General features: G+C 36.2%; 1 protein-coding gene across 3 annotated transcripts in view; it reads left to right on the forward strand.

Annotated features, from left to right (window-relative positions):
* The window catches only part of LOC110839524 (troponin C), a 42,879-nt gene extending 22,590 nt beyond the window's left edge, over positions 1 to 20,289 (forward strand). The window contains exons 1-6 of one of the 3 annotated variants that reach the window (XM_022083782.2): positions 185 to 255; positions 2,996 to 3,026; positions 11,468 to 11,611; positions 16,530 to 16,649; positions 17,665 to 17,796; positions 20,098 to 20,289. In XM_022083782.2, coding sequence (XP_021939474.1) covers positions 253 to 255; positions 2,996 to 3,026; positions 11,468 to 11,611; positions 16,530 to 16,649; positions 17,665 to 17,796; positions 20,098 to 20,126 — 459 coding nt within the window. In that variant the 5' untranslated portion in view covers positions 185 to 252 and the 3' untranslated portion in view covers positions 20,127 to 20,289. Of the gene's footprint in view, positions 1 to 184; positions 256 to 2,995; positions 3,027 to 11,467; positions 11,612 to 16,529; positions 16,650 to 17,664; positions 17,797 to 20,097 lie in introns of those variants that run through there. The other 2 variants (XM_022083783.2, XM_087345942.1) reach the window with 2 other exon arrangements.
* Positions 20,290 to 26,944: the final 6,655 nt, after the last annotated feature.

The raw sequence follows: 26,944 nt of genomic DNA on the forward strand, positions 1-26,944 counted from the left end.
TTGGCTGCTCCTAAGAAGAATCGATAAATTAATGAGAAAAGAGCTGTAATATCTAGCTGTATCCGAAAGAAGGACTGAAAATATTGTGGACTGATGAAATGCATGCACATAGCGTCAAGAAAAGAGGCGTGGCTCAGTGGGTGGGTGAAGAACTATATAAGATGGACAGGGAGGTATTTTTGGTGCACTGTATGTGAATTTGTTGTGTCAAGTGCAGCGTGAGGGATCTAGCTCCTCCAGCAGACTTTCAGGATGGTATGTACCAGGAACTCGCCGAACAACGCACTAAGAATTTCCGCTACCACTAAGCATTTTCTGGTTTTCTATAGATTTATTTTAAAGACAAATCATACAATGACAAAATACAATTGCTATATAGGAGCAGATGTGTATTCTAGGTAAAATAATGGAACACGTTAGAACAAACGTTAGTAACCAGATCAATACACCGACAAACGCTTAGTTTAACTATTCTAGAGGAAGAAGGCGTCTGTTTTACAAGTTAATAATCGCCCATGTGGTCAAGAAATCCCTCTCCCCCATTTAAGATATCCGAAAGTCTACTGCCGTGTTCAGATGATCCCGCCTGAGGCACCTGAATCCACCACAGACCCTTGGCTGCATGGAGGGGAGGTTATATTCGTCTGGCTTATCTTCAGAAACTGCTGAACATAGTTTGATTAAATTTTGTAATTGAGATATACATTAAAAGTTTCAGAAAAAAATGAATTTTTATCTGTGATATGTTCTACTACACGCGAAACTCCAGTCAAACTGTGTAGACCTTCTCAGTCAAACGATTTATCGCCAACAGACTGGGACATACTTCTGCAAGCCTTCAGTTCAGGCGTTTCTACATGCGTTTGTGACAATGGATGTGTCGAACATTACCCATTGTAATCCTCCGGTGTGTTTCAGATCGACGGAAATTTCTGACTTTCATCAAGTTTTAATCATTTATAATTCACAATTATAGAATTATAGTTATAGAGTGCGGGTGAAATACTTGAGCCAAAACTACCTTAAACCTAAAGATGGAGGCGACACATTCCTCCGAAACATTTGCAGCAACCACAAGACCATAGAATATCACAATTGACATTTTCGAAGCCGCAGATACCAAATAAGAAACCTAATTTGTATAACTGGAACAGGAAAAGAGGACTATCACGTTCTGTGGATAAATTAATCTGACTTGATAAACGCATTGAGTGCTGAACAACATTGCACTAATGATTTCAGAAATGACAGATACACGTATCAGCTCTGGTGCAGATATATGGCATCACTTGGCAGAATGGGATTAAGGCTTAATTGGAAATAGGATTTATATAGTGTTTTAATGCTAATGCTCATAGAGGTGCTTCATATATAAATAGTCTGATTTATACAGACTGCAATGAAGCTTATTTTGAAATAGGAAGCTCTGTATAACACACACGACATGATGGTTGTATATACAATTTAATTAAGTGCATAAAATATTTAGTGGCTTGAAAAATTATGCATAGTCCTAGTTGCGATATTAAAAATGTATTTTCCACCCCAAGCTGTTATAATCACATATGAAGCTAAATCGGAAAAAACAAAACAAAAAAACAAAAAACAAAAAACAAAAAAACAACAACAACAAAACCCTATGTTTAGACAAAAAAATTTCGACGCCGATTTTAGCACTAGAATTGTAAAGCACATGTTTCTTAAGACTCGGGAATTTTCGATTTAAAAATCATTGGTAAAAGTACTTTCCATCTGTGGCATATAAAGAGGACATGAACATGATATATTTCGCTTCTCAACAGTGAGAATAACACAAAATGTTGACACACATGTCTGTGAATTTATCTCTCCACATAAGAACAATAAGCATGAATACAATATCAACATTTACATGCACCGTTTTAGCGTCTTGAAATCTACGCGCTTACGTTCAAGTGCCTACAGTTTGTTTCCTCGACTTTGTACGCTTCGTATAAAGAAATTTTCATTAACTGAAGTATCATTCATTCTTTCTTGTTCGAACACTTTAAAGTCCAATGAAAGTTGAAATCTCATACGCAAATGGCAAGTTAAAGTTCAAAGGATAGAATTTACTTATCGATTCCTTTGGATGAAACATTAATTGAATTTCGAGTGGCGGATATGAGATGACGCAAGTAAATGGTTTTATACAAAAATAAAGAGAAGGTAGAGAAAGACGTAGGCAAAAACAAAGGTAACAGCAACTCAAACTTCTATGACAGAGGCGTCTGAAAAGGCATACATAGCTTCACCGCAACTTCTTAGCTATGTTGCACCGTGTTTCAAACGTAAGTGGCCTAAAGGAGCCTGGTCTCATCTTATATGACACTATAATAAGTCACTTGAAAGGCAAATGGACAGATGGGAGAGTCACAATATGGTTCATCTCACAGAAAACGTGTTTGATTTTACGGATTTATTGACGAGGCTGAGAAGAATTCTGATCCTCCGTCGTAGCGCTGATGAACCTCAGCTTCAATGGCGCTAATTGGGTAAATTATATGTGAGGTCATAAGTGACGTTTTGGGTAAATATTTTGTTCTCGGGGTATGATTTGTTTTCCTTCAAAACGAAGAGCACGATAGATATATTTCCCAAAGAACTGCATTGCCTCAATAAAACTAAGAATATTAGGAATTTTACAGCAGAAGGATAATACCAAATTTTAATCGTCTATATCACAAGCAAAATATCCCAAATCAGTTAATTAAAAGTGTAGATGGAGTTAAGCGTCCTTGACTTTCAGTTTTATTACCAGGCATTTAATTCAAATATAAATAAGTATAAAAATATATTATTTAAGCATTCCTATACATTTCATAACACGCTGCCAGAAGTAGTTTTCCAGCATTCCGGAAACTTCTGCTACGTCTCGTGTTACAGGTTAGACCCACGATAAACGCAAAGATTACGCTGGCCGACATAGAAAAGAACTGGTAATCATAAATAATTATTTTCTTCTTTGTTTTCACAGACCGAAACCTTGGATGAAGAACAAATTACAAGTAAGTAACTCATTACTTTTATTAAATTCGATTCTTTACAAAATTCTTTGTATTCAAAGATCAGGCTCGGCAGTTCTGACAGGGTGGTTCCTCCGTAATAGTCGATGTTAGGTTTCACTTTTAGGCTGCGCTATTTCGGGATCATGATTTGATTCTCAAAAATAAAAGGATATTTATCCTTGCTACGTGCCAAGAATGGCTCTGGAGACCGAACAACCCCCTATTTTAAAATCTGAGTTATTTATTTGGGGGGGGGATATGACTGCAGCCGCCTAGTTATCAGTTTACGAATGTGTGGATCTTTCCCTCCATATGGCATGGTGCTTTGTCACTAATGTATGCGAGGATTCCAGACCAATTCAGCGAAATATTACAACCTTCGTTGTAGGAAAATCTTTTAATGAAAGAGACACATCTTTAAGAATAAGAGGTACATGTGCAGGTAATTTATGTAGGCTTTCTTGTATCTGTTTGTAGACATAGCATACAACTGAATATACTGGGAAATGTGAGTATTTATTTGTGTTCAGTGAACTAAATCCAGGAATTATTTAAAAATTTTCGGGCTTGGCAGTTTCAAATGATGTTAATACATGTTGAATTTTTTTAAATATTAGGTTATAAACAATCGAACTTTAACTAAAGTTAACAGTAATCTGAAAGTGTCTAACTCTCCCATTCTCTAGTTGTATTATTACCACTATTATTTTTTCTTCACATTTTTCAAAATACAATTACACGTGTTATTACTTGTTCAGGATTCCTTAATATACTAACCTTTAATTTACTGAATGTAGCGTTCTAGAAAATTACCTCAAAGTACCCTGGATTCCCAGGGTTTCGTGTGCAGTCTGCACTCTACTGTGGAACGCCGACACAAGTTGTTCCAACAAAAACACACAACATTGTTCAAACACAGCCATCTCAACTGACACCATACTTCCACACAGTTATTTCTTCCACGTTCTTAGGATCAAAATAGCTTTACAAGATTAAACAATTTCAACACCCAACGCACTTCCAGTCGTCTAGCATTAAAGTATAGATCCGGCTCAGAGACACGTCGTATGCAAATTCTCTGGCGGTGCATGTCCACTGGGAATACGTCAACGATATTCTCCAATTATGTAATTTCTGTAACCGATTTAAATAAATGGTGCACAATTAATATAATAATAATAATAATAATAATACGCTTAATACTTGTGATGAGCAGATAATCTCAAGCGGAAAACTGCCAGAAATATATTCGCGAGATATTTAGTTGAAATCGAGACCGGGTTAACGTTTATCATGACATCTAGTTGTTTTACTATTATTTTATGAATTCCAAAACGGTTCAAATACGAGCAGAAAACAGTGTTTACCTACCACGTCTGCAGGTCACCGTAGATAATGATCCAATCATCGTATTTCACACGCCTTAACTACCTTAAAATAAGCGAAATCACTGCGACGATACTAAAACATTTTTAACTTCATCGTGTTTTACCCAAATTGTAAATATAAACGTTCAATCCTGTGATTACACGTAGTTCTTATAATTTTATCAAAACAAATCGAGGAATAGCCTAATAGTCATCTTAAATTAATTGTCATTGTCGACAGCGTATCGTATATTTTCATTTTGTACTTACTGGTTTATCCCAGATGTTTAATACAGCGTTAAAAATACTTAAATTCTACACATGCACAATAATGAAAGAGTTTATGGATTTCCACGAATACAAACTTGCTGCAATAAACACTGTTATGAGATTTGTATGTCTAACTAACTAACTAACTAGATGGCTTACCGAACCCGAAGGTTCATCACCGAATTAACCAAAGCCCTCCACCGGACCCTGTCCTGGGCCAACAAAATCCAGTTTCCTTCAACTCCTATCTCCCATAGATCCCGCCTGAGATTATCCTCCCATCTACGTCTAGGTCTCCCCAGCGGTCTCTTCCCTTCAGGTTTCCCAACCAGTACCCGGTGCACACCTCTTGTCCCATCCATGCGCGCTACATGTCCCGCCCATCTCACTCTTCTCGACTTAATCACCCTCACAATACTGGGGGAGCAGTACAGATTTTTAAGCTCGTCATTGTGCAGTTTTCTCCACGCCCCATCGTCTTCCCTCTTAGGCCCAAATATCCTCCTCAACACCCGATTCTCAAACACCTGCAATCTGTGTTCCTCCCTCTGAGTGAGAGACCATGTTTCGCACCCATACAAAACAACAGGCAATATTATTGTTTTGTATACTTTAATTTTCAGGTTCTTAGAAATCAGACGGGAAGACAAAATATTTTGGACTGAGAAGTAGCAAGCATTTCCGGAATTTAGTCTCCTCCTAACTTCCTCACAAGTATCATTTTGATTTGTTATTGTTGTTCCCAAATATTTGAACTTTGTAACCCTTTCAAAGGATTTATTAGCTACCCTAAGATAATTTTGCCCGCCTGTCTTCTGATGACGAGATACTAACATGTACTTAGTTTTTTCTGAATTTACTTCCAGCCCCACTTGTCTACCAGCCTCTAGTAAAACTTCTGCGTTCCTCTTTATTGTATTTATATCGTCCCCCAATAAATTAACATCATCAGCATATGCCAATAGCTGATGTGTCCCGTTCAATTGCAAACCCTCCTGCCTACCTTGGACCTTCCTGATGGCGTATTCTAGCGCAAAGTTAAAGAGCAAGGGAGACAAAGCATCTCCTTGTTTTAGACCGTTCTTGATGAGGAATGTCTCAGATACATATTTACCTACTCGAATTTTGCTGCAGGTTTCATTTAAGCACATTTTTATTAGACCCACTAGCTTCTTTGGTATACCAAATTCAATAAGAATATTATATAGCACTTCTCTCTTCACAGAGTCATAGGCTTTTTTGAAATCTATAAATAACTGATGTACAGTCCCACCGAACTCCCATTTTTTCTCTAGTATCTGACGAATGCAAAAGATCTGATCAATCGTTGATCTGTTTCGTCTGAACCCACACTGATGATCCCCAATAGTTTCATTCGCATATGGGGTTAATCTTGCCAAAAGAATGTTGGATAGAATTTTGTATGAGGTTGATAGCAGCGATATTCCTCGGTAATTACCACACTCAGTCTTGTCCCCCTTCTTATAAATAGGAATAATTATGGATTCCTTCCATTGATGTGGCATCTCTTCCTTATCCCAAATTAACTGAATAAGCTTATGGATCCTCATATGCAACCCTTTGCCACCTGCTTTAATTAATTCGGCCGGAATCTGATCAATTCCTGGAGATTTATAACTTTTCAACTTCCCAATGGCTAGTTCCACTTCATCTAAGCTAGGTTCTGGCACCAACAGTTCAGCTGTATGCATTTTAATCTGTCTAATATCACCAGTATTATGAACATTTAAGAGCTCGCTAAAGAAATTTTTCCACCTATTCACAATTTTTATTGGATCTGCAAGCAAATTGCCACTATCATCCTTTACCAAATTAGTCTGGGGTTGATATCCTTTCTTAAAGTTATTAATGCCTCTGTACAGGTCTCTGATGTTTTTTTCCTTATTATTTGTCTCAAGTTCAGCAATTTTGCCCTTCAGGTATTCCCTTTTCTTAGTCCTAAAGGTTCTACTAGCCTCACGTCTCACGTTACATAGATTATCCGCATTTGTTTTGTTTGGGTTCTGCAACCATTGAAATTTTGTTTGCTTCCTTCGATCTATTAATTTTGAACATTCTTCATCAAACCACGGTTTATTTTGCTTTCTCCTGTAGTATCCTAGTTTCTCTTTTGCTGAAATTTTGATGCAGTTTCTGACATTTTCCCACTCCCTGTTGATGTCCACACTTTCATTATCCTCATTTGTCTCTAAAATTTGAAACCTATTCGAAATTTCAACTTGATATTGTTCCTTTGCCTCTCCCTCACTTAATTTTTTCAAATCAAATCTTTCTGTGTCAAAATTTTGTTTAGTTCGTCTACTTACTGAAAGCCGCTCCCTCACTTTTGCTACCACCAGATAATGATCAGTGTCGCAATCTGCTCCTCTGAATGATCTCACATCAATTACATTTGTCTGCCTTCTCTTATCTACTAAAACATGATCTATTTGATTGTGTGTTCTGCCATCTGGGGAAGTCCAAGTGTATTTATGAACATCACGGTGTGGAAATTTTGTACTTTTTACAATTAAATCTTTTGACGTAGCGAAGGTCACTGCTCTGACGCCATTATCATTACTAAGTGCATGGAGACTCTCGCTGCCTATTGTGGGTTTGAAGACATCCTCCCTCCCAATTTTTGCATTGAAATCTCCTAGCAGAATTTTCATGTGATACTTGCCAAATGTATCAAATACTGATTCCAATTCTTCATAAAAGCTATCCTTGATATCATCGCTTTTGTCTTCAGTTGGGGCATGAACATTAAGGACAATGATGTCGCACCAACGTCCTTCCAAAATTACGTAAGACAACCTGTCACTAACAAATTCTACTCTCTTAACTGCTGCCCTAATTCTGCTATGAACAAAAAAACCCGTCCCTAGCTGATGATTGTCATTCCCCTTTCCATAGAAAAATGTAAAATTGTCCACTGGGATCGTGCCCTCCCCCTCCCATCGCACTTCCTGCACTGCCACTAAGTCTAACTTATAATTCCCTAATTCCCTACACACTGATTTCAGTGCCCCAGCCCTATAGAGGCTCCTAATGTTCCAGGTACCAAATCTCATGTCCTTTTTCAATTGCCGTGGTCGTGCCAAAGAGTCCGTCCTGATCCGAGGCTTGGTTGATTTTTTCGTAACACATATTTTTTTTTTAAAGGTGAAAGGTTGTTAGCCCTACACCCAACCCCCAACCTGGAGGACCAGGGTATCACTCTTAGTCTAGCGCATCTCCTTAGACCTGTCCGGCTTGGGTGACCCTACCATGAGCCGAAGCTCAGGCCGGCATAGCCCTAAGGGTCATTTGAGCACGCAAGCCTCCTCACCCGGCAGATTGCCTTCGACAAGGTGGTGATACCTTCGAGAAGGAGATTTGTATGTCTACTTCGCAAAATGACATACAATGTACCTCATACGAAATAGGTAACTTAATGCCCGTCTCTGTGATGAAGCAAATACAGAAAAAGCTTAGCTGATTGGAGTTTCGTGTTACTCAAGATCCTAATGGCTTAATACTTACATGATTGATTTCTAAAACAAATAGTAGCATCTTATTAGTAATTCGACCTATATTTATACGGTCTATATACATAATAACCACAAGACTATAAGTTTAAATCATTAAAAGAGTCAAAATATTATGGCTAGTTAGATTTAACAGAGTCCTACCTGAATAATTTTGAGTACGGTACAATACAGTTATTATGTTAAATTCACAAATATTGTGTATTATGCTTGATATTATAATGAAACAGCAATGAATGATATATTATAAACAACAAAAGAATATTTTGAATTTTTACATCTCAGATTTGTTACTTGGAAATTCCACGTAAGATTTTGGACGAACATGAACAACCAGAATGAGGTATAAATAATATCGAAGTCAAAATTAGCAGGTACTCTTCTCAACTTCACTCTTTTGGGAATTCTGATGATTAAAGTAACCGGTAGAATAAATATTACATTTGAGATGTTTCTTGTTATTTATGACTAGCTTGTATTAGCCTCCTGACATTTTTAATTGATTTCTTAATAGCACATAATGCGGGCATTTCAATTCTTTGAACTCTGAGAGAAAATTAGATTTACTCGCAGATTTGTTACGGCTGTTATAATTTGTTTGTTGGAATACTCAAAAATGTAATACTTTTAAAAGATTTTTTAGCTAACCCTTTTTTATCTACATACGATCATCATAGTAATCGACTTTACTATAATTCCGTTACATATTTATCAGTGAGTCAAAACACTCAACAGTGTATAAATATTAGTGAAAGATTAATGGTAATTCTCTTGTTCTGAATCATTACTGTTTTCAATGCAGTCCCTGCTGTGTCCACAGTAAAAAAAAATGCGTGGATTGCTTAACGAGACGAGCATGTCACATCATCGTACCACATGAACAGAGCATTCAGAGTCCGAACATCACTCTACTGATGATCATGTGATCATTGTAATCAGTCCGTTATATGCTGTTAGTAAGCTGCGGTGATAGTGGAGGAGGGCAGGAGTGTGCCAGTTGTATGTGGAAATAGTTTCCGGAGCTTGTTCAAAGCCCTTCCATGCTTCTATTACATCGAAATTACCATATTTCAATACGTCGATACTAACCAGATTCTGTAACTGAAATGTTGAAATGCGGTAACCACGTAGGTAATAAATTTGCAGCAAGGCACAAATCCCTTGCCTCGCTGAATGATAGCTTTCCATCATTTCAATCCCAAAATCAATCACTGCACTTCCACAGTCCGTCCTCGTTGTTGGAGATGTTGAGTTTGAATTTGTAATGACAGGTTGTGACAGTTTGCTTGAAAGGTCCGGTGCGATCTGGTGTCTGTTTAAATTGGAAGGGATATGTGAAAATAGGTAGAGCCAACACTTTTACAGCTACCTGCAGATGGAACTACGGAAGACATAAGCCTTCATCCAAAGTCGCAGATTTGATGTTAAGATTAAACGTTTTCAGATGAACAGAAGGTCATTCAAGTTCACAAAATTGACAAAGGTTAATGGTATTAACTAAACGCATACGACAGTCCTCCACTTAAATGCATTTAATTAAGTCATCAAGTATTACTGAAGGTAGAGTGACCTCTGTTCACCACGTCTTGATGGCGGCATTACCGGTAACTCAGAACAGCAAGTTCCCGAACCGACATTCGATATTGATACCTTCCGAATACTTATCAGAAGTGTTACCGCCTTTGATAATCTATTCGGTGACCAAAAGTGAATATCTGTAATTTTCTGGAGATTTTAAAAAAATTACATTTTAACCAAGAAATGAAGAACAAAGATAACAAAATAAAGACATTAAAAATAAATATTATTTAATTTCCTTCCCTATTAATAGATAATCGAAATCAGTTTATATCTGGAAGCACTAAATTCTAAATCGAAAACAATGTATAGCGTTCTCTGACAACCATATATAATTCTATACTTACACCCCATCCATATTAGATGGACAGATATAAAAATATATTGTCACGCATGGTTATAACGGGAGCAATGACTTCCTTTCGAATGGATGGAAGGCAGCCTTCTTTTAAGAATATTTCTGTCATAATTTAAATCTTAGATTCTCACGGCGATGAGTACGAAGATGGTAGTTTCTTCTAGGTTGTAGCACCGCGCAGTCTGATAGAAGTTTACCAAAGTTTGAGAGGTCCTTGCTGCCTCCATGTTCAGGGCGTTCATCGCCGACCGTTAAGTTTATTTCAGTAATGCCGGGATTGTAAGTAACTTCATAATATGTACTCAACGGCTGTCCAAATACATAATCCTCTAGTTAATTAGCTGCTGTTATTCTTTTAATTAGTTCGTCCACGTTCGTGATTGCGGGTAAAATTTCGTAACATGACGGTTTGTTACAGTGTGAAAATGGGCTGGCCCCATGCCAAACCTCAAAGATAGAGGACCAAAATTTGCCAGCTACTTAACTTCCATCTTTTTTTTCACGTATCCCTCCTAAATCTTTCAGTCCTTCCATTCAGAACAAAATCAAGCAAGCATAAGAAATCAACAGTTCGAGTGACATTTTCGTTACAAAACGCAATAGGTCCATTCTGACTCACTGAGCTTGTCAAAAAATTACTTGTTTCATGGAAACCAATGGCTCATTAAAATATCTTTGCATTATAATATTATTCTTCCACATACGCTGGTTTTTAAATTCAGGTCTTCCTATCAATCTATAATGTCTATTTATAATCTTTACCATGCGTTACATTTCGTTTTCATCTTATTCTCTTGGATTTCAACATCCTAATGACACTTATTTTGTCATAACTACAAAATACGAAACCCCACATTAGCGCAACACTTTCCATACCCCTGGAACGTCCTCTGTCTTAGGCATAAACAAACATTTTCCTCAACATTCTGTCCTCAGACACTCTCAATAATGTTCTTTCGTATGGTAAGCACACAAGAAGGGAAGATAATAAATTCTGAAGTGAGTGGTAGCAAGAATTACCTAAATTTAAACTGATTTTAATAACTATACACACAACCATTACATACGTCAGCACTGTGTATACTTTTCTGGGACAACCTGTATATATGGAAGGAACATAACACACAAAAAAGTGTTAAACTCTGTGTTGTCTCACAGTATCTCGCACTTGTAGAACGAATTTAACTCAAAATAAAAATTAAAATAAATATTCTAGTACTAATCTGCAAGGAAAGTTGCAAACGAAATCCCTTTTTTTTTTCTTAGTCGTATTAAACTTGGCTCATCTCCGAGTTACCCAGTAACTATGCAACACTGTAATACGTGTTTTTATTTCAGTGTTGAGGCGTGCGTTTTCCATGTTCGACTCGAGTAAGGCAGGAAAGATTGAAAATGAGAAAGTTCGTACAATCCTCAACACTCTGGGTCTCGCTATCAATGACCTGGAGCTGGAGGCGCTGCTGGAAGAGGAGGACAAGGAAGGTAACCAGCACAGCTGTGCTCCAGGCAATTTTCATCAAGCGCATGATACTACCGGATGTTCACAAATTAGCTGATGATTGAAAGGACCTGTAATTATTCGTTTACAACATACGACAAATTATGTGTAAACATCGTGACCACACTTGGAAAAAGAAAACAGAACACGAAATGTTGTGGAACTGCTTGTACTACACACGTTTTTCGTGTCACGCATAAAAAATAATTCTAAACCCTTCAAGAAGTACGCGAATTTATTAACATTCAGTATTATTCGAAAAAAAAACATTTAATCGAATAGGAAATGTGGACAAATATTTTCTCACTTCATTAAGTTCTATTAATTTACTTCGTTTTAAAGGAAAACTTAACAACTTTGTGCATACTCTTAGGTGATATTAAAGTTCATCAATCAGTAAAGCAAAGTGCCTTCATCCTTATTGTCCGACACAGTACCTAATTACCTGCATGTGTGGGATATAAATTCTTAACTCTTTACAGGTCAGTGGTAACAGTTCATAAATCTGCATGTCGCTCAAAGAGTCTATTTGAGTTTAATATTTTGTTATCAGAATAAATAGTATTTTCTTGAAGTATTTTAACATACGTATATAACGACAATGCAGTGTGTTTTCTTAGAGGCAAGAACCGTGTGTCATAAAAGTGAAAAGACACTTTGTTCTTTAAAGTGGAGAAGAAAAATAAGCATGAAAGAAATTGCATCTGCAATGAAAATAAGTAATGCGAAAAAGCAGAGCAAGAATGGCTTAAAGACATCTAAAATATTCTATTCTGATGAGTTAGGAAACGTATGATGACTGTTGAAGTACATTTAACATCACAGCGATTACGCAAAATATGGGCTACGTGACATTGCTGTCTGGTTGTCTTGTTAAAACTTAGACCTATAAAAAAGCCGTGTTTAATTTTTGCTTAGGTTACTTAGTACGTGAGACTCGAAAAAGAGTTTAATGATTTAGTCAGTGAGCCCTCGTTCATTGAGATCTCTCTAGTGGCCGAGAAACACTGCGAGAATTTAAGGTTTCGAGACCTGGAAAAAACCATCAAGGTCGACTTGGGAGACGTTAAGGGATAAATTCCGTATAAGCACGAAAAGACGCAATAACAGACTTTACACATTTAATAAGTACAAAGAGCCTGTAAGGCTGTTCACACAATTGGTAATACAAATGTGACAGATGCCCTGAATTCTAAAATAATGCCATTACCGTGTTACTCTGACTGTGCCCATCACTATTCGTACACACACTGTTAGCATGTGGACAGAATATAATTTGTGTCCGGATTAATATTAATATGACTAAGATCTGCGTTCAGTTCTAAGCCAGGATTATATAGAATGCCAATTAATTATTTAACCATGATCTAAATGTAGAAAATTCGAATGAAGACATTTCAAGTCTAACTCTGTTATACCTAAGTTAATCTAATTCCTTCAACAGTTAAATCCGACTGTACTAATTTGCTATCTACATAGTGTACCTAGACGCCAATACTCGAGCAAGTGTATAAATGTGTTTCACTAGTGTTGAATGACGTCGTTTATGTAAATGAGGAGTATTGGCTTCTCGATAGGGAATATTCTGTACGAATTTAATTAATTGATAGAAATTTATTTTTAAACGATCCTAGAAGAGTGTGAATTATGTCATGCGATGTCATTAAGCGTCTGTGTACCTGTAAAATTAACAGGAACACTTATTTTAGTGACTGATATAATTTTGGGGTAACAGTGTCTGTAATGCACTATCAAGGAAATTCCTAGACAATTTGATTCTGTAATAACTCGGACAATGGAAGATTTTCTTTTCTCACAAGCGTAGGGTTTATTCAGCGCAAGTATAAAAGCTCGTGAAAACCTCCATTTCATTGAGATGCTGTCAAGAGAACTCATTACCGAGCTTCAAGCAAGCAAAGAAGATGGAAGAATGAGATTGTTGCTATTTTTGTGCAGGAAAAGTTGATTGCTTTCTTGCTATTTTGGACGCTTTCTAAGAAGGGAATAAAACTGACATTTTCATTACTAAAGGAAATGACTGATAAAGCAGGGGAGATAGTTAATTAAACTAGTAACAAAATATGGTAATAAATTGCATTCATTCTGTTAAAAAACACGTCATATCCAGCTGTGTGACGTCACCGACAGGAGACAAAGGATACACGTGGAAAACCATTTATGCTTGAGAGTATATTTTGCGAGTCAATTCATGAGTATAGTGCAACAAAACTTCATAGCCTAGTCTTGTGAACTTTTTTTGCACTGAATGTATTCATTGAGCTATGTAACAACGTAGTAAAACAGCTAACATGAAATCTATCATATATTCATCGAAAACGCTACCTGGTTATCCCAGGCAGAGTTCCAGAGGGACTCAACAAAATAATAATGTGGAATTAGTAACCAATAAATATCTTGTCAGAAGAATTATAGTACACAAAAATTAACATATGTATATAAATATGACATGTTTGATATGATGTTACACTACCCAATAAATATTACTATATGAAGAAATTACTTAATATATTACAATTGAAATATATGAAACTTAGTTAGATTATCAATTGTTTTATCGTTGCCTGAAATGTCTTATTGATAATAGTCGATGTTAAGAATAATCTAATTCACAAGTGCTGCTACTATTAGACAGATTTTAAAATAAATCCATTATACCTATTACATTTTATATAGGCTACAGAGTACTGACAAAATAATAACAATTCAGTATTCATGGCATAGGCACTGTCCTAGAATTAGCCATCATGAACATGAAAATATGAAAAACTTCGGTCAGGATAGACGGCGTCAGATATCAAACTCCGACCTTCACGACCACAAAGCAGAGATGTTTACATGCGGTCAAGTATGGTATTGTATGCGGCCAAACTTTGGACATTTTCTCCAAAACTGTCTAACAAACCGAGCAACAGACTCCATGGAGAAGAGTCCTTCTCGAGAAGCTGTCAGCTAGTCAAGAAATGCATTGATTTTTTTTATAGAATCTGAAAGTTGATTAACGTGTTCACAAGAATCAGCAATAGGACCACATCCGGAGTTACATGAATTAAATCTGCCACCCCAACCTATTTCGTTGAGATATTATATTTTGTTTCGAAATTTACTAAAATTCGATTACCGAAAGCATAATGCCAAGGCATTACATGAACAAACACTTATATTTTTTATCTCCAGATTCACAATAGTAACCTTATTTATTTTGTAAGACCCTAACAAAATGTACAGTCGTTTAGGATTAATGATGCTGTCAATAAATGATCTGTGAGAAAAATTACTGTATTAGTGAGAACAAACCAGAGCAAAATTTCTTTATTGTAGTTATCTACTTCAAGGCAACTAATAGTGTAAAATGTTAGAATCATATTCAGATAAATGGAACGCTTTTCGTTCGAGGTACCTACAAGTCTAGACTGAATAAAGTAATATATCGTGTTCTCCTTGGAACTGAGCAGACAAAAAATTATGTTCCGCCATTGCCCTACGTACAGAACTTATTGGACTCCTATTACAAAAGTAGGCCAGCATCTCTTCAATTTAATACGCCATTATTAAAGTTTCCTGAAGTTCAGACTCAAAGGAACGTGGGATTAGAAGATGAAGTGATCTTCTGCAGAGTCCATAGCAAAGGACTGATTAATTAATGTCTGCGACACAAAACGACTTGCATTTTCAAGATATTATAATTCTCAATGTAACTATATTTATCAATTGTAGGATAGTGGTAACTATGTGCACCACCTCTTTCAGCATTAAATAACTTCGCACGTTAGCATCGTAACCTGGTTCGTTTATGATTTTCATTGGGTCTGAGAACAAAGAGCAAAAGTTTTCCTATGCAAAAATAAGATACTTATTTTGTAATGGTGATGCAGTATATTTTCTAGGATGTATATACAAATTAGTAAACATTATGTATATGAGACGTGCCCATAGCATTAGCTCTTCGAAGAAAAAAGTTTACTTTAAGACGACCTCTGAATAATGTTTCTGCAAATACACCAGAAAAACATACTAATGGTATTATAAATCAATATTAGTAATACTTTCTAGTGAGAAAGGTTATAAAATCTATGACCTATACGCAGAATAATATTAGTTCTGAAGTCTGCTAATAAGTTTCAGTTGAACATAAAATCTAACTTACCTCATGCTTTAATTTCACAAGATCTATTCTGCTATTACCCTACAGGGTAGGTGGGAAGTAAGTAGGCATTGAGAAATGGTTATAACCTATATATTTCCAATGTATAGCGATTATTTAATGCCTACTTACTTCCCATTCATCCTGTATATTCCAAGTTTGAGCCTGCCTTAATCTCTCTGAATAAAATTCGATCCCCCCAAATCCTCTTAATTATCGCTTTAAGATAATATTTTAAATAAAAACTGTAGGACATAAATTAGTCTGCATTATTTTTATTTGAACATATAGCTACAAAATATGAAAGCTGAATCGCACAAAAATAAAAATATAAATTAAAGAGAATCAAACAAAAGAACGCGATGGAAATTTATGGAATATTTTGGCCTCGAAACGGTAATAGCAGAGCTGCTCCCTAACACATAAAATTAAATTAAAGGGAAGGACATAAAAATGTGAGACTTTACTAATATTAATTTTATTATTTCTCGTACCCTCTATATAGCGTGAAATCTAACAGAATATAAAAGGCAGTCTGTCTTCTAATTCCCTCGTAATACCTACTTGTATGTTTGCAAACGTTAGAACCATAAATTATTACATAAATAAATACAGTAATAAAGCACTGACAGTCAGAAAGAGGCAAAATATTGAAAGAGATTCTGTTTTGGGCTTATTTATTAGCGTTTTGTAATAATACGAAATAAGATATTAATTAGCCTATGTTTCTGTACTTCTAGAAATCGGAAAGTTGAATTTTGACTCATTTTGCCGCGTGGCAATGCATTTTTTGGACGACGAGGACAATGAGGTAATGCAGAAAGAGCTGAAGGAGGCTTTTCGGCTTTATGACAAAGATGGTGAGTGTACATTTGGTGGCTTCCCTGGCCCCATAATCAGTTTGCAAGAAGGAACATTCATGTCGTATTTATCTCATACATATACATACACCTTATATCATACTGTCAATTCGTATCAGTACTATAATGAAGATTCCCGATAGTTTTGAATTTTAAATCATTTTGAAACTTGGGGCTTTCACTCTAAAGGAAGTATACAGATTGACGGTGGTTGAGAACAGGGAGTTCAGTAGAATATTTAAACCTATGGAACGAAGGATGGAGACAATTACATAACTAGAAGCTTCGTAATTTGTAATTTCACCAAATGCAATTAGGATGGTAAAATCAAGAACGAGGATAGACTGAGGATACGTAACAAGAAGGGGGATTGAGAAAAACACAAAAAGTTTAGCCGGGAAACCTGGAGGAAACAGTTCACTTTGAAGAACTAGAAGCTGATGGAAGGATATTGAGTGGAAAATGAGTGTATGGAATAAATTCTGCTGGCTTAGAAATAAATGTCCTTGCGGACACACGAATGAATCTTTGGAATCTATAACAGACTTGGAATTTATTGACAGGCTGAACAACTATAAACTTCTCAAAAAAAATGCACCATAAAGTTAGTATTTAACCATTGTTTTCTATTAATATTAACGGGAAGTGATCTGTTGCCATGTTAACTGCTCTTTTATTTTCTCCAAATTCTCGCCCACTTTGTATTATTACTGGGAATACACTGAAAAGGGGTGAGGGATACCTTCAGGAGAGTCCGGAGTGAAATCGAATGTTAGAAATACTGAAAAGAGGGACTGGCTAATGGATTTTAATTGTGACAAAACATTCCAGGGTGAATAATCCTTGAAATAGGCGCAGTGATAAAAGCTGGGGCATTTGCAAGAAATAGCCTAGTAAGATGACAGCCTTATGGGATATTGCGCCGTGCAGAAGTTTATCGACGTTTCAGCGATACTTAGTGTCTCCATAACCAGGCGATAAGTCTAATGTGCTTCTCACATTTTTATTCCTTCAGGCAATGGCTACATCCCCACATCCAGCTTACGAGAAATTCTAATGGCGTTAGATGATCAGCTGACACCAGACCAACTAGATGAGATGATTGGTGAAATCGACACTGACGGTTCAGGCACAGTAGATTTTGAAGGTGAGCAGATACTGCAGCACGCATCAGCATCGAATTAAAGAATTCATAACACATTTATTTAGTCTCAGACAGAATTTAAAAGTTTATTACTTAACTGTTTTTAATACCGTTTACTTATAGTCACACCTTAAACTAAGCACGCAAATACGGAAGAAAATGAATGTAATCTTACAATTCGTTCTAATTAATATCTGGATACACTAAAAAGTAATTTGATAATTCAGAAAAGTTGCTTTATATTGCAGAACATCTCGCTTACAAAAAAACAGTAAGAAAACATTAAACTATCTATGTCTGAAGGCGGTCACGGAGTTCAGAGGCTAACTTCCCTCCCCGGCAGCTTTAACGTCTGTGAAAGGAATCTCGTCGGAACTCGCTGACTACGAGTCTGGGGGCTGGACATCAGAGACGACACGGACCCGGTTTGAAAAATCCCCAAAAAAACCCACATACTAACTAACTAACATTGTCCGGAATCAAACGCCGGTCATCCACTTTGCTGACTGAGTCTGATACAAAAGAAAACGGACTGTATTTCGCCTGAACTCACTCTTACACCTCACTAGAAACTGCTTCACACCACACCACTATATTGCATTAACATTCTGGTTATCCGAATACAAGAACTTCCTCTTGGAAATCTTTCTTTGAGGGCGGAGAGTAACGGACTTATGTTTGTATGATTTGAGGTTTTCACAGCGGTGAGTATGAAGATTTCTGTCTTCTGGGTTGTTGCGCTGTGTAGTCTGGCCGATGTTAACCAACGTTTCAGAGGTCATACTGCCTCCGTCATCAGGACGATGAATGTCCTCGCCCTGATGATGGAGGCAGTATGACCTCTGAAGCGTTGGTAAACATCGACCAGACTACGCAGAGCAACAACACAGAAGACAGAAAACTTCGACTTATGTTTATATTGTAATTTTGTTACGTAGTTCCAAATGCAGCCCATTCAGCAAGCAACTCCTATTCCTACTAATAAAGATCCAATATTTACTGAGCCTGTCTATACTGTAGACAGAAATATCTTAGTCAAAACAGCCTCTTGCTCTATTCATGTATGATGCCATTGGGAAAACCATTTTTCATTTTAAGAAGGAAACTGAACGCGGCAAATCAGCGAACCGAAGAAAAATCGGAATCAAGAGCAATGGGTCGGTGCAGTTCTCACGGTTCAGTAAAAGCTATAATTCAGGTCTACGTCTGTTCCGGAAAGCGAACTAATGCATTTTTTCTGTACCCCTTTCATATAAACGTGAAATTCAATTAACGAATAAGGAATATCTGCTTCTAAAAGGCCAGCCATGGAACGTTTCTGTGAATCAGTTATTAATTTCGAATTAAAATACTGACGCTGAATATCATGTCCGAGACTTCAGTGTGTCTCTGCGGACAATTTATGATAAATCAATATCAATTATTTGGGCAAATATAGGGGAAAGGCTGCGTGTGAAATACTTTACCTTCCTTCATTTTCGGGACATGACTTCAAAAATTTTTAAGACACAATAAAGCTCCGGATACAGCATAACATTAAGGAGAGTTGAGTTTCATGTAAAGTACAATCTAAGGATTTTAAACATTCGCTGACGAAGAAATTATAGTTGGGTAAGAATCCAGTAATCTTCACGGAGCAAGGTAATTATTTCACGATTGGCTAAAATCACAGTGCTAGTTATTTAATACATGCGTATAAAGTACATAATAACTTTATTTATGTAACATACACTGTACAGAGCCGTTGTATCGTGTCTGACTATGGACTGACTACTGGGGTTCTACCTCCAGTAGCGATAAAGGATTCTTCCTCTAGTGTCTGCGTTCGAATTGGTTCTGCCCCCTTCTGAAGCCCCATAAGTCCCCTATCCGATAGGTACCAGGGGTCCCTTTCCCTGGGGCAAAGTACGGTCAGAGTGTAATGCTGGCTGCATTTAATGCTAAGATCACGAACGAGTAGGAGTTACAAGAGCCATTGTAGTGTGTACTGGCAGAGTGTTATTTTAATAACATTTTGTAGATCAAATTCTCTTCTAATCCAATAGTTGCCCATGGTAACATTAAACAAGTGGATGCAGAAAAAATGGTAGTTACCTTATACGAAAATTAGACTGTTATGGGGTGTTTCGTTGAATAAAGATTTCCGCAACAACAGATTACATTTGCTATACATGCTGATCAGTAAAATGTCTGAAACGCTAGCATTGTATGACAAGACCGAAGTTTTGCTAACAGTGAAGTCCTACTCCTGTCTTTACTACATCGCACATATTAATATCTTACGTATTCGTTGTTTATCTGCAGAATTTATGGAAATGATGACCGGAGATTAGAGACAACACGTGCGACATCTAGGAATGATGAAGAGGCTTACCATTTCCAGCTACGCAAGGCACCAAACAAGAAACACTGCAACTTATAATTGTATAGGAATTTTTGCTACATATCTGTAAACCTGAAAACGTTTGACTATAAATAAATTTCAACTGTTTTAAATGTATATCAAATTTATCGTTAACAGAAATTGCATATTAATCTTGTTAATTAGCAACTGGTATACATTTGATCAAATGATGCTAATAAGTATGGAACATTCTAGGTCGATTAGGAACGAATACAAAATAAAGGTAACGTAATGTTATATACAATATTTATGTATATCTAATGCATTTAGCTCCTCATGACTTATTACTGCAAACCCCAAGTAATTAGTCTGACTGTTGTTATTTAAAACAAAATGCATTAATAAAATCCACGGAGCATAGGCCTTCTTGGGAACCGAGTAATTTCTCATCAGGCCAAGAAATTCTCCACCCTTCATGGTTCATTTTCGTGTTCATAATTTCCCAGGAATAAACGTTGCTATGACCCACATAAATCGTGTTCATATCTTCATACCGCATTTCTAAAGATGCAGCTTAATGTTATCTTCCCATCTTCGCCTAGTGGCTTCTTTATTTTACATTGTGACTGAAATTTTGTATGCAGTTTAGAATCTATGATTCGATGCCGAATGGTGAAACTGCGAAGGTATTATTAAACGTGAGTCAAGAAAGAAACAATGCTAGGAATCTTAAAGAGCCGTGAATTATTATTAAATTATTATGTTCTAAATATTTTTTATATTGAAAGTGTATAACAGGAATGAACGTTTACTACACTGAAGGGAAAATTCAACACGCAGAACACCCGTCGTTGTAATGACGTAATGCCTCTAAAATGAATCTGTTCAGCTCTCGCAATGAGAACCAAGTAATATCCGTATACTATATGATTCCTGGATAAAATTTAAAGATGACGGTCTTGAGAGAAGTTTTGGCGTGTAGTCTGATAGATGTTTATCGACAATCATCGCCCTGAAGATAGAGGTAGAAAGTAAATATATAAAATGTCGCTTAACTTTTACCAGACTGCGCGGCATAACAGGCAAGACCACATTTCACCAAATAAGTAAACTGACGTACCCTAATTCTGGTTAGTTATGATTTTTAATTTATGATAAAACGTCTGTTTACCCCTTCCTGCAAAACACTGTGATTAGATTTTGAAAATATTCTACGTTACTTTGTAACCACTTGTGCCTTTCTGTCGTGTAAAGTCATAAAATCAGATTCATAATAAAATATTGCTTGCTGCAGCTATTTCAGGCCCTGACCACAAGGCGTCCTTGCGTTTCTACTCATATTCATGTTGCATAATTAATTACCGATTTAACCCAGGGAGCTAAAAGCATGGGTATTCCCTCCTACAAAGGACTTTAAACTTTAATGCACAGCAAGGATGTAGTTATTTAACGGGTAAACTATCTAAACTTATGCTTGAAATTAAACGAAGCAGCATAACTTATTCACATTAACTTACAACTTGTATCTCCCGTACAGGAGCGGATAACCACGCTGCTACCTCTAAACCGCTATCTTCCCATATTACAGAATGTCTCATAATGAAGTTTCTAAATTCTTCAAACCATTAGGCCTAAACCCTATACTTCAGAAACACGTACTCTCAAAATTAGTAGGCAAAATTATTGTTTTACATAATTACCCAGAATGCGAAGACGGGTTCTAGGTTTTTAACTCCGAATAGCCTTATTTGTTTGCTCACAAAAATTACTTTAATTCATAAAATTAAACTTACGAAAAGATACTTCAGAAACGAATGCCTTCTTTTAACACAAAACTCATAGTTACGTTACGATTATGCTGAGAATTACACACGACCAAATACGTTGTGCGTTTAACTAACCATGCGATTTGGAAGTTGGATCGCCTTCAAGCTTCAGCTGACTGACTTTGATATTGTCAGTTCTGGTTTTATTTTCGTTTGTTGTGTTCATGCAACGAAAAGAAAAGAAAAGAGGGTTAAAGGACACTGCATAATGAAAAACTTCGTAATTTTATAGATTTAACCTAATACGTTTATAACAACCAAATTAAGCAGGATGAGATAGGTAGAACATCTAGGATATAATGGAGAGTTGACAAATTTGTACAAAATTTTATTTGTGAAAACCTCACGGTAAGACGAGGTGTAGATGAGAGAGCAATATTAAAACTTAATTTAAAAAAAATATGTGTGTGTGGACTGGATTCATCTGGCTTGGGATTATAATTTCTTGCCTACCTGAGCATCTATTATATTAGCTTTTCAACTCTAATCTGCTACAGTTTCCTTTGTTAGCGACTAGAATCATAACTTCTAAACTCTGGATTCAATTACGAGAATATTATTGACAGATTTAATTTGTACTTTGGCTGACTATCTAATATAAAATTTCACTTTAAGCCCTGATAGATAAGAGACATAAGATAAAGGTTACTGCGATACATTTGTGTGAAACTATAATAGGCAGCTCTGTACAAACTTGTAAATGTTTGACTCACGTTCAGGAACTATAAGCCACAATATTCTAGGCTGTATCATGAGAGTTTCAGGTGCTGTAGTGACCTGGTATGACTGGTAATGGTTAGACTTAAATATGCCTTTCAGGAAAAAATCATCATAATCACGTTACTAAGTTAGTGTACGTAATGGCTCATTGCAGAATGCATGTCGACTACATTAAATATTTATAAGAAAATGCCACTAACACAACCTCTAGGGTCAGTTAGTGGTAAACAGAACTTAATAATACAAGTAGAGGGCACAAATTTAATGCAAGATGGTTTAAAATATAAAATTATAATACAAAATATTCCCCTAACGGGAATTCATCGCTACACCATAAATAAAACGCAACTTACCTTATGATATATACTACTCTATATACTATGAGATCCTACTGTTAAAACAGGCTTTCAATTCAGTCCAAGTAAACATCATTCACATTCCTTATCAGAAAATAAGAATGTAAGAACAAGAGTGCATACTCTATACAAAGTGGCACACGAGAAAGCTTCAATAGGATATCCCTGAATCTAGTATCGCTATTTAGTATGCAGAGAGAAAATTAATTATAAATTTTAGATTTATCCGAATGTATACTCAGTTGTCTTTCATGGACGTATAACATCACCTCTACACTCATATAACTAATGGAGCAAACCTCTGTTTATGAGAACCGTCTAGAAAGATGCGAGAATAAACGGACACTACAAAATTCTAGGGACAAACTCATTAGTAATTTATTTCTGTTTTCGAAGCATTGAATAAGCCGCTGTGACAATAGCACAGCCATCTTAGGATAATATAGGTGGCTAACACTCCATGTAGACAGACTAATGGAGAAAACCAACTGTTGTATTTGATGCAAATGCCATTACTTGAAATGACTCGAAGTTATTTTCGATTTCTTTGGTTATGTGATGAGCGAAGAAATGTAAAAAATCTCACGTCAAATAATTTTGGTTCCACATTGCTACTCTATTCATCAGTATTAAACCAAACTGTAGTAAATTACACAATGTTTTAACAGTACCAAGTGTGCATATTATTAAACGAAATATATTGAAATACTACGTGCAAAATATAAATTCGTAGACAAGTTTCTGTTCTAAAATATTCTATAGTCACTTGTGATATCCCATTGGTCACTTCACATGTCTCACTTCGAACAAACGGCACTGACTCTAAGAACGAGCTAACGCAATCCATTCTAATTTTCTATCATTACTTCTAGGTAAAAACAAATAAATTAATATCTCCGTACAATCGTATTTCGAGTCAAACAAACTCCGCTTATACAAAGTCAACCTACTCCATCCAGATCCTATTCAAACTATCCTCGGAGCCCCTTTGACTTCGAAATATGTTGTAGTGTTTTAAACTAGATGTCTAATACAAATTAACATAATTTTCTTGCAGCACGCAATTGGAATAGGAAGATGAATCGAAACGGAAACAAAGTGAATAAAAACTGTATAATAAAAGTTTACAAGAAAAGAAGAGAAATGTATCCTCACGGTTTACTCGTGCGTAATAAATCAGGCTTACAGACTTTCGTGTTACTTTCCTAACAAGATCCTATACCGGTGTTCCTAAGAATTCGAAACTACTCTAACTTTGTAATCATTTCTGAAGAACGGACAGAAAAATTACACACCTATCTACGTGTTCAGTAATTTTTTGTAACAGGCTGATTCAAAGGAATAACGCAGAATTCTTAGCCAGTAAGTCAAATTTAGTTCATTTCATAACAAGGAAAGACAAACATGTTTGCTTGGTAATTTGACACTACCAAGTAATAAATTATACAATAAGCTTGATAAAAACACGCCCCTTTCATTTCTTTTCGTTGTTTTGTGCTTCAAATCAAATACTCAGTAATTTCTAACGAAAAACTTTACGTAGTGCATGGATCTCAATTCTGTTCCCTTCGAGGCGTATGCAGGGACACAATTCCGATGAATTATTCATGACCAAAATTCTACCTTACGCCTCTCAAGACAAATAATACAAGACATGACGCATTTTACATATATTTTAGAACAAATTCAGACTAAAGAGAAGAAAAAATTGCCATTTATATATGTTGATGCTTTTTAAATTAATAATATTCAAGACCAGAAACCTGGCAGCTCATTGAATAAGCTACGGTATGGACGACCAGGGTTCGATTACCAAGAGAGATGAGAGATTTTTCTATGAACTACAGCGTCCAGACCGGCTATGGGACCAGCTAAGCCTTCTATCCAAGTGGTATCGGGGGTTGTTTCCCCGGGAGCAAAGCGGACATGCGTGAAGAAAATCATATCTCTGCCTAGTGGTGACATCAAGAATGAGTGAAGCTCCACTCCTCATACGTATTCATGGTCTGGTGATTAAAAACACTGCGAATATATTTAGCTGTTATAATTATAACTGGCCTTCAAATAAAACTTTCATTCCAAAAGTTATAAAATATAATAGAAGAATAAACAAATTATTTTTATTAATTAAAAAGTGTAAATTATGTGCACTTGACTTTCTGGTTTGGGTTTTATAGAATAATTCCGGTTAATTATTTAAATAACATTTATTATCAACACAGATTAGATAGGCTGAAGTTACAAGTAAAATTTTATCAAATAAAACAAAATAAAAACCATAATTCTGATATTATGAAAGGAGTGCAGATTGTTTCCAGTATGGTGCACGCTTCATTCTGTAAGTGAACACAATTAACGGTGTCAATTTCCTTTAGGAAAATCCGCATTCATCTCGACATTGTACACTTCTGAAATTTAAAAAGTGTGGACGCTATACACCGTACAGTATATGCTAATACGAAACTCTTGCCTTTGTATTACCCCTTTCCATTAAGATAAACTACGTTGCTGTAAATCTTTTGTGCCTTACCGATCGTTGTACCCTAACAGAATTTCCATACACCTTTGTTCAAGGAGACATTTTCGCTTCTAACACAAAGCTTGATTTAAAACGCACGTGCATGATGATAAAAATGAACTAAAATAAATCGTAATTTAAATCAGGCTTGCATGGGTACTAATCAATCATGGCTTCTGCAAGACTTAGTAATAATGACTACAAAAAATATGTTTATATTAACATGACACAAAACAGGGGGACGAGCTAATAATCTGTAATCTTTTCTTTACTCTGTCCACCGTACCTGACTCAGGCTCCTAAAGCTACTTGTGCTTGCGCTACTCCGAGCCTGGAAAAGAAAGAGAAAGAAAGAGAGAAGAGAAGAAAGATAGACTAAGAAAACAAAGAGAGAGACAGTACAGTAGTAGACTTATACGTAATACAAATACAGGATGTAATGGAGGAAACGTATCGAAAAATGAATCCTGCGAATCTTTAAAAAATTATGCGTGCTTACAAGTGAGATCAATGCGTACAAGAGATCCGACTAATGTTATCGCCGGGTATCTTGAATCAGACATTATTTAGTAGGATTTGAGGTTCTCACGGCGGTGAGTACGAAGATTGTTGTCTTCTGGGTTATAGATGTGTAATGTGGTAGAAGTTTACCAAAGTTTCAGAGTCCCTTGCATACTCATCGCCATGCTGACGGAGGCACTAAGGATCTCTGAAACGTTGGTAAACTGCTACCAGACTACACGACATTACAACCCAGACGACAGCCATCTTCAAAATGTATTCAGAATAATTTCATTAACAAGGTGAAAGATATCTGAATATGTCATTATATTGCTTTAAATTCCTTAGCAACCGCTTTTAAAATACTGTTACTGACACAGTTCTAACATTTCATTTAGTGTAAAGTAAGCAGGTTTTGTTATATTCAATTTTTTGCTTTAAGCGACCGAGTATAAAACGCTTAACTCATTCGTTACTATGTATCACGAGACTTTTAGCATCGCATAAAATTCTGTATGAACTGTTAAAGTGTTACTGGCCTGTGGCATATTTTTACGATGTGGTACAAATCCACGCTGTACTAACCTAAGAGAGGCACTTAACAGCTCTGGCTTTCAGATCATCCAGTATTATATTAAAACAGCTTGTATCTATAATTAAAGATAAACTTAAAATAATGTTCTTGGAGTCCAGACATTTAGACGAAATATGATAGAGAACATAAATAATTCCAGACGGAATACCTGAAAGGGAAGGATCGCTTGAAAGGAATGGCCTAGAAAGGAAGATAATATTAAAATTAATAATGAATAAACAGACTGCCAAGATGCGGACTGGGATAAAAGATTGGAAATATCTTTCTCCCGCTAACCGGTTACCCTGACAC

Source organism: Zootermopsis nevadensis, unplaced genomic scaffold (assembly GCF_977971745.1).
Source record: "Zootermopsis nevadensis isolate Lab colony 2312 unplaced genomic scaffold, Znev_1.0 Znev_ptg000009l, whole genome shotgun sequence".
NCBI classification, from domain to species: domain Eukaryota; kingdom Metazoa; phylum Arthropoda; class Insecta; order Blattodea; family Termopsidae; genus Zootermopsis; species Zootermopsis nevadensis.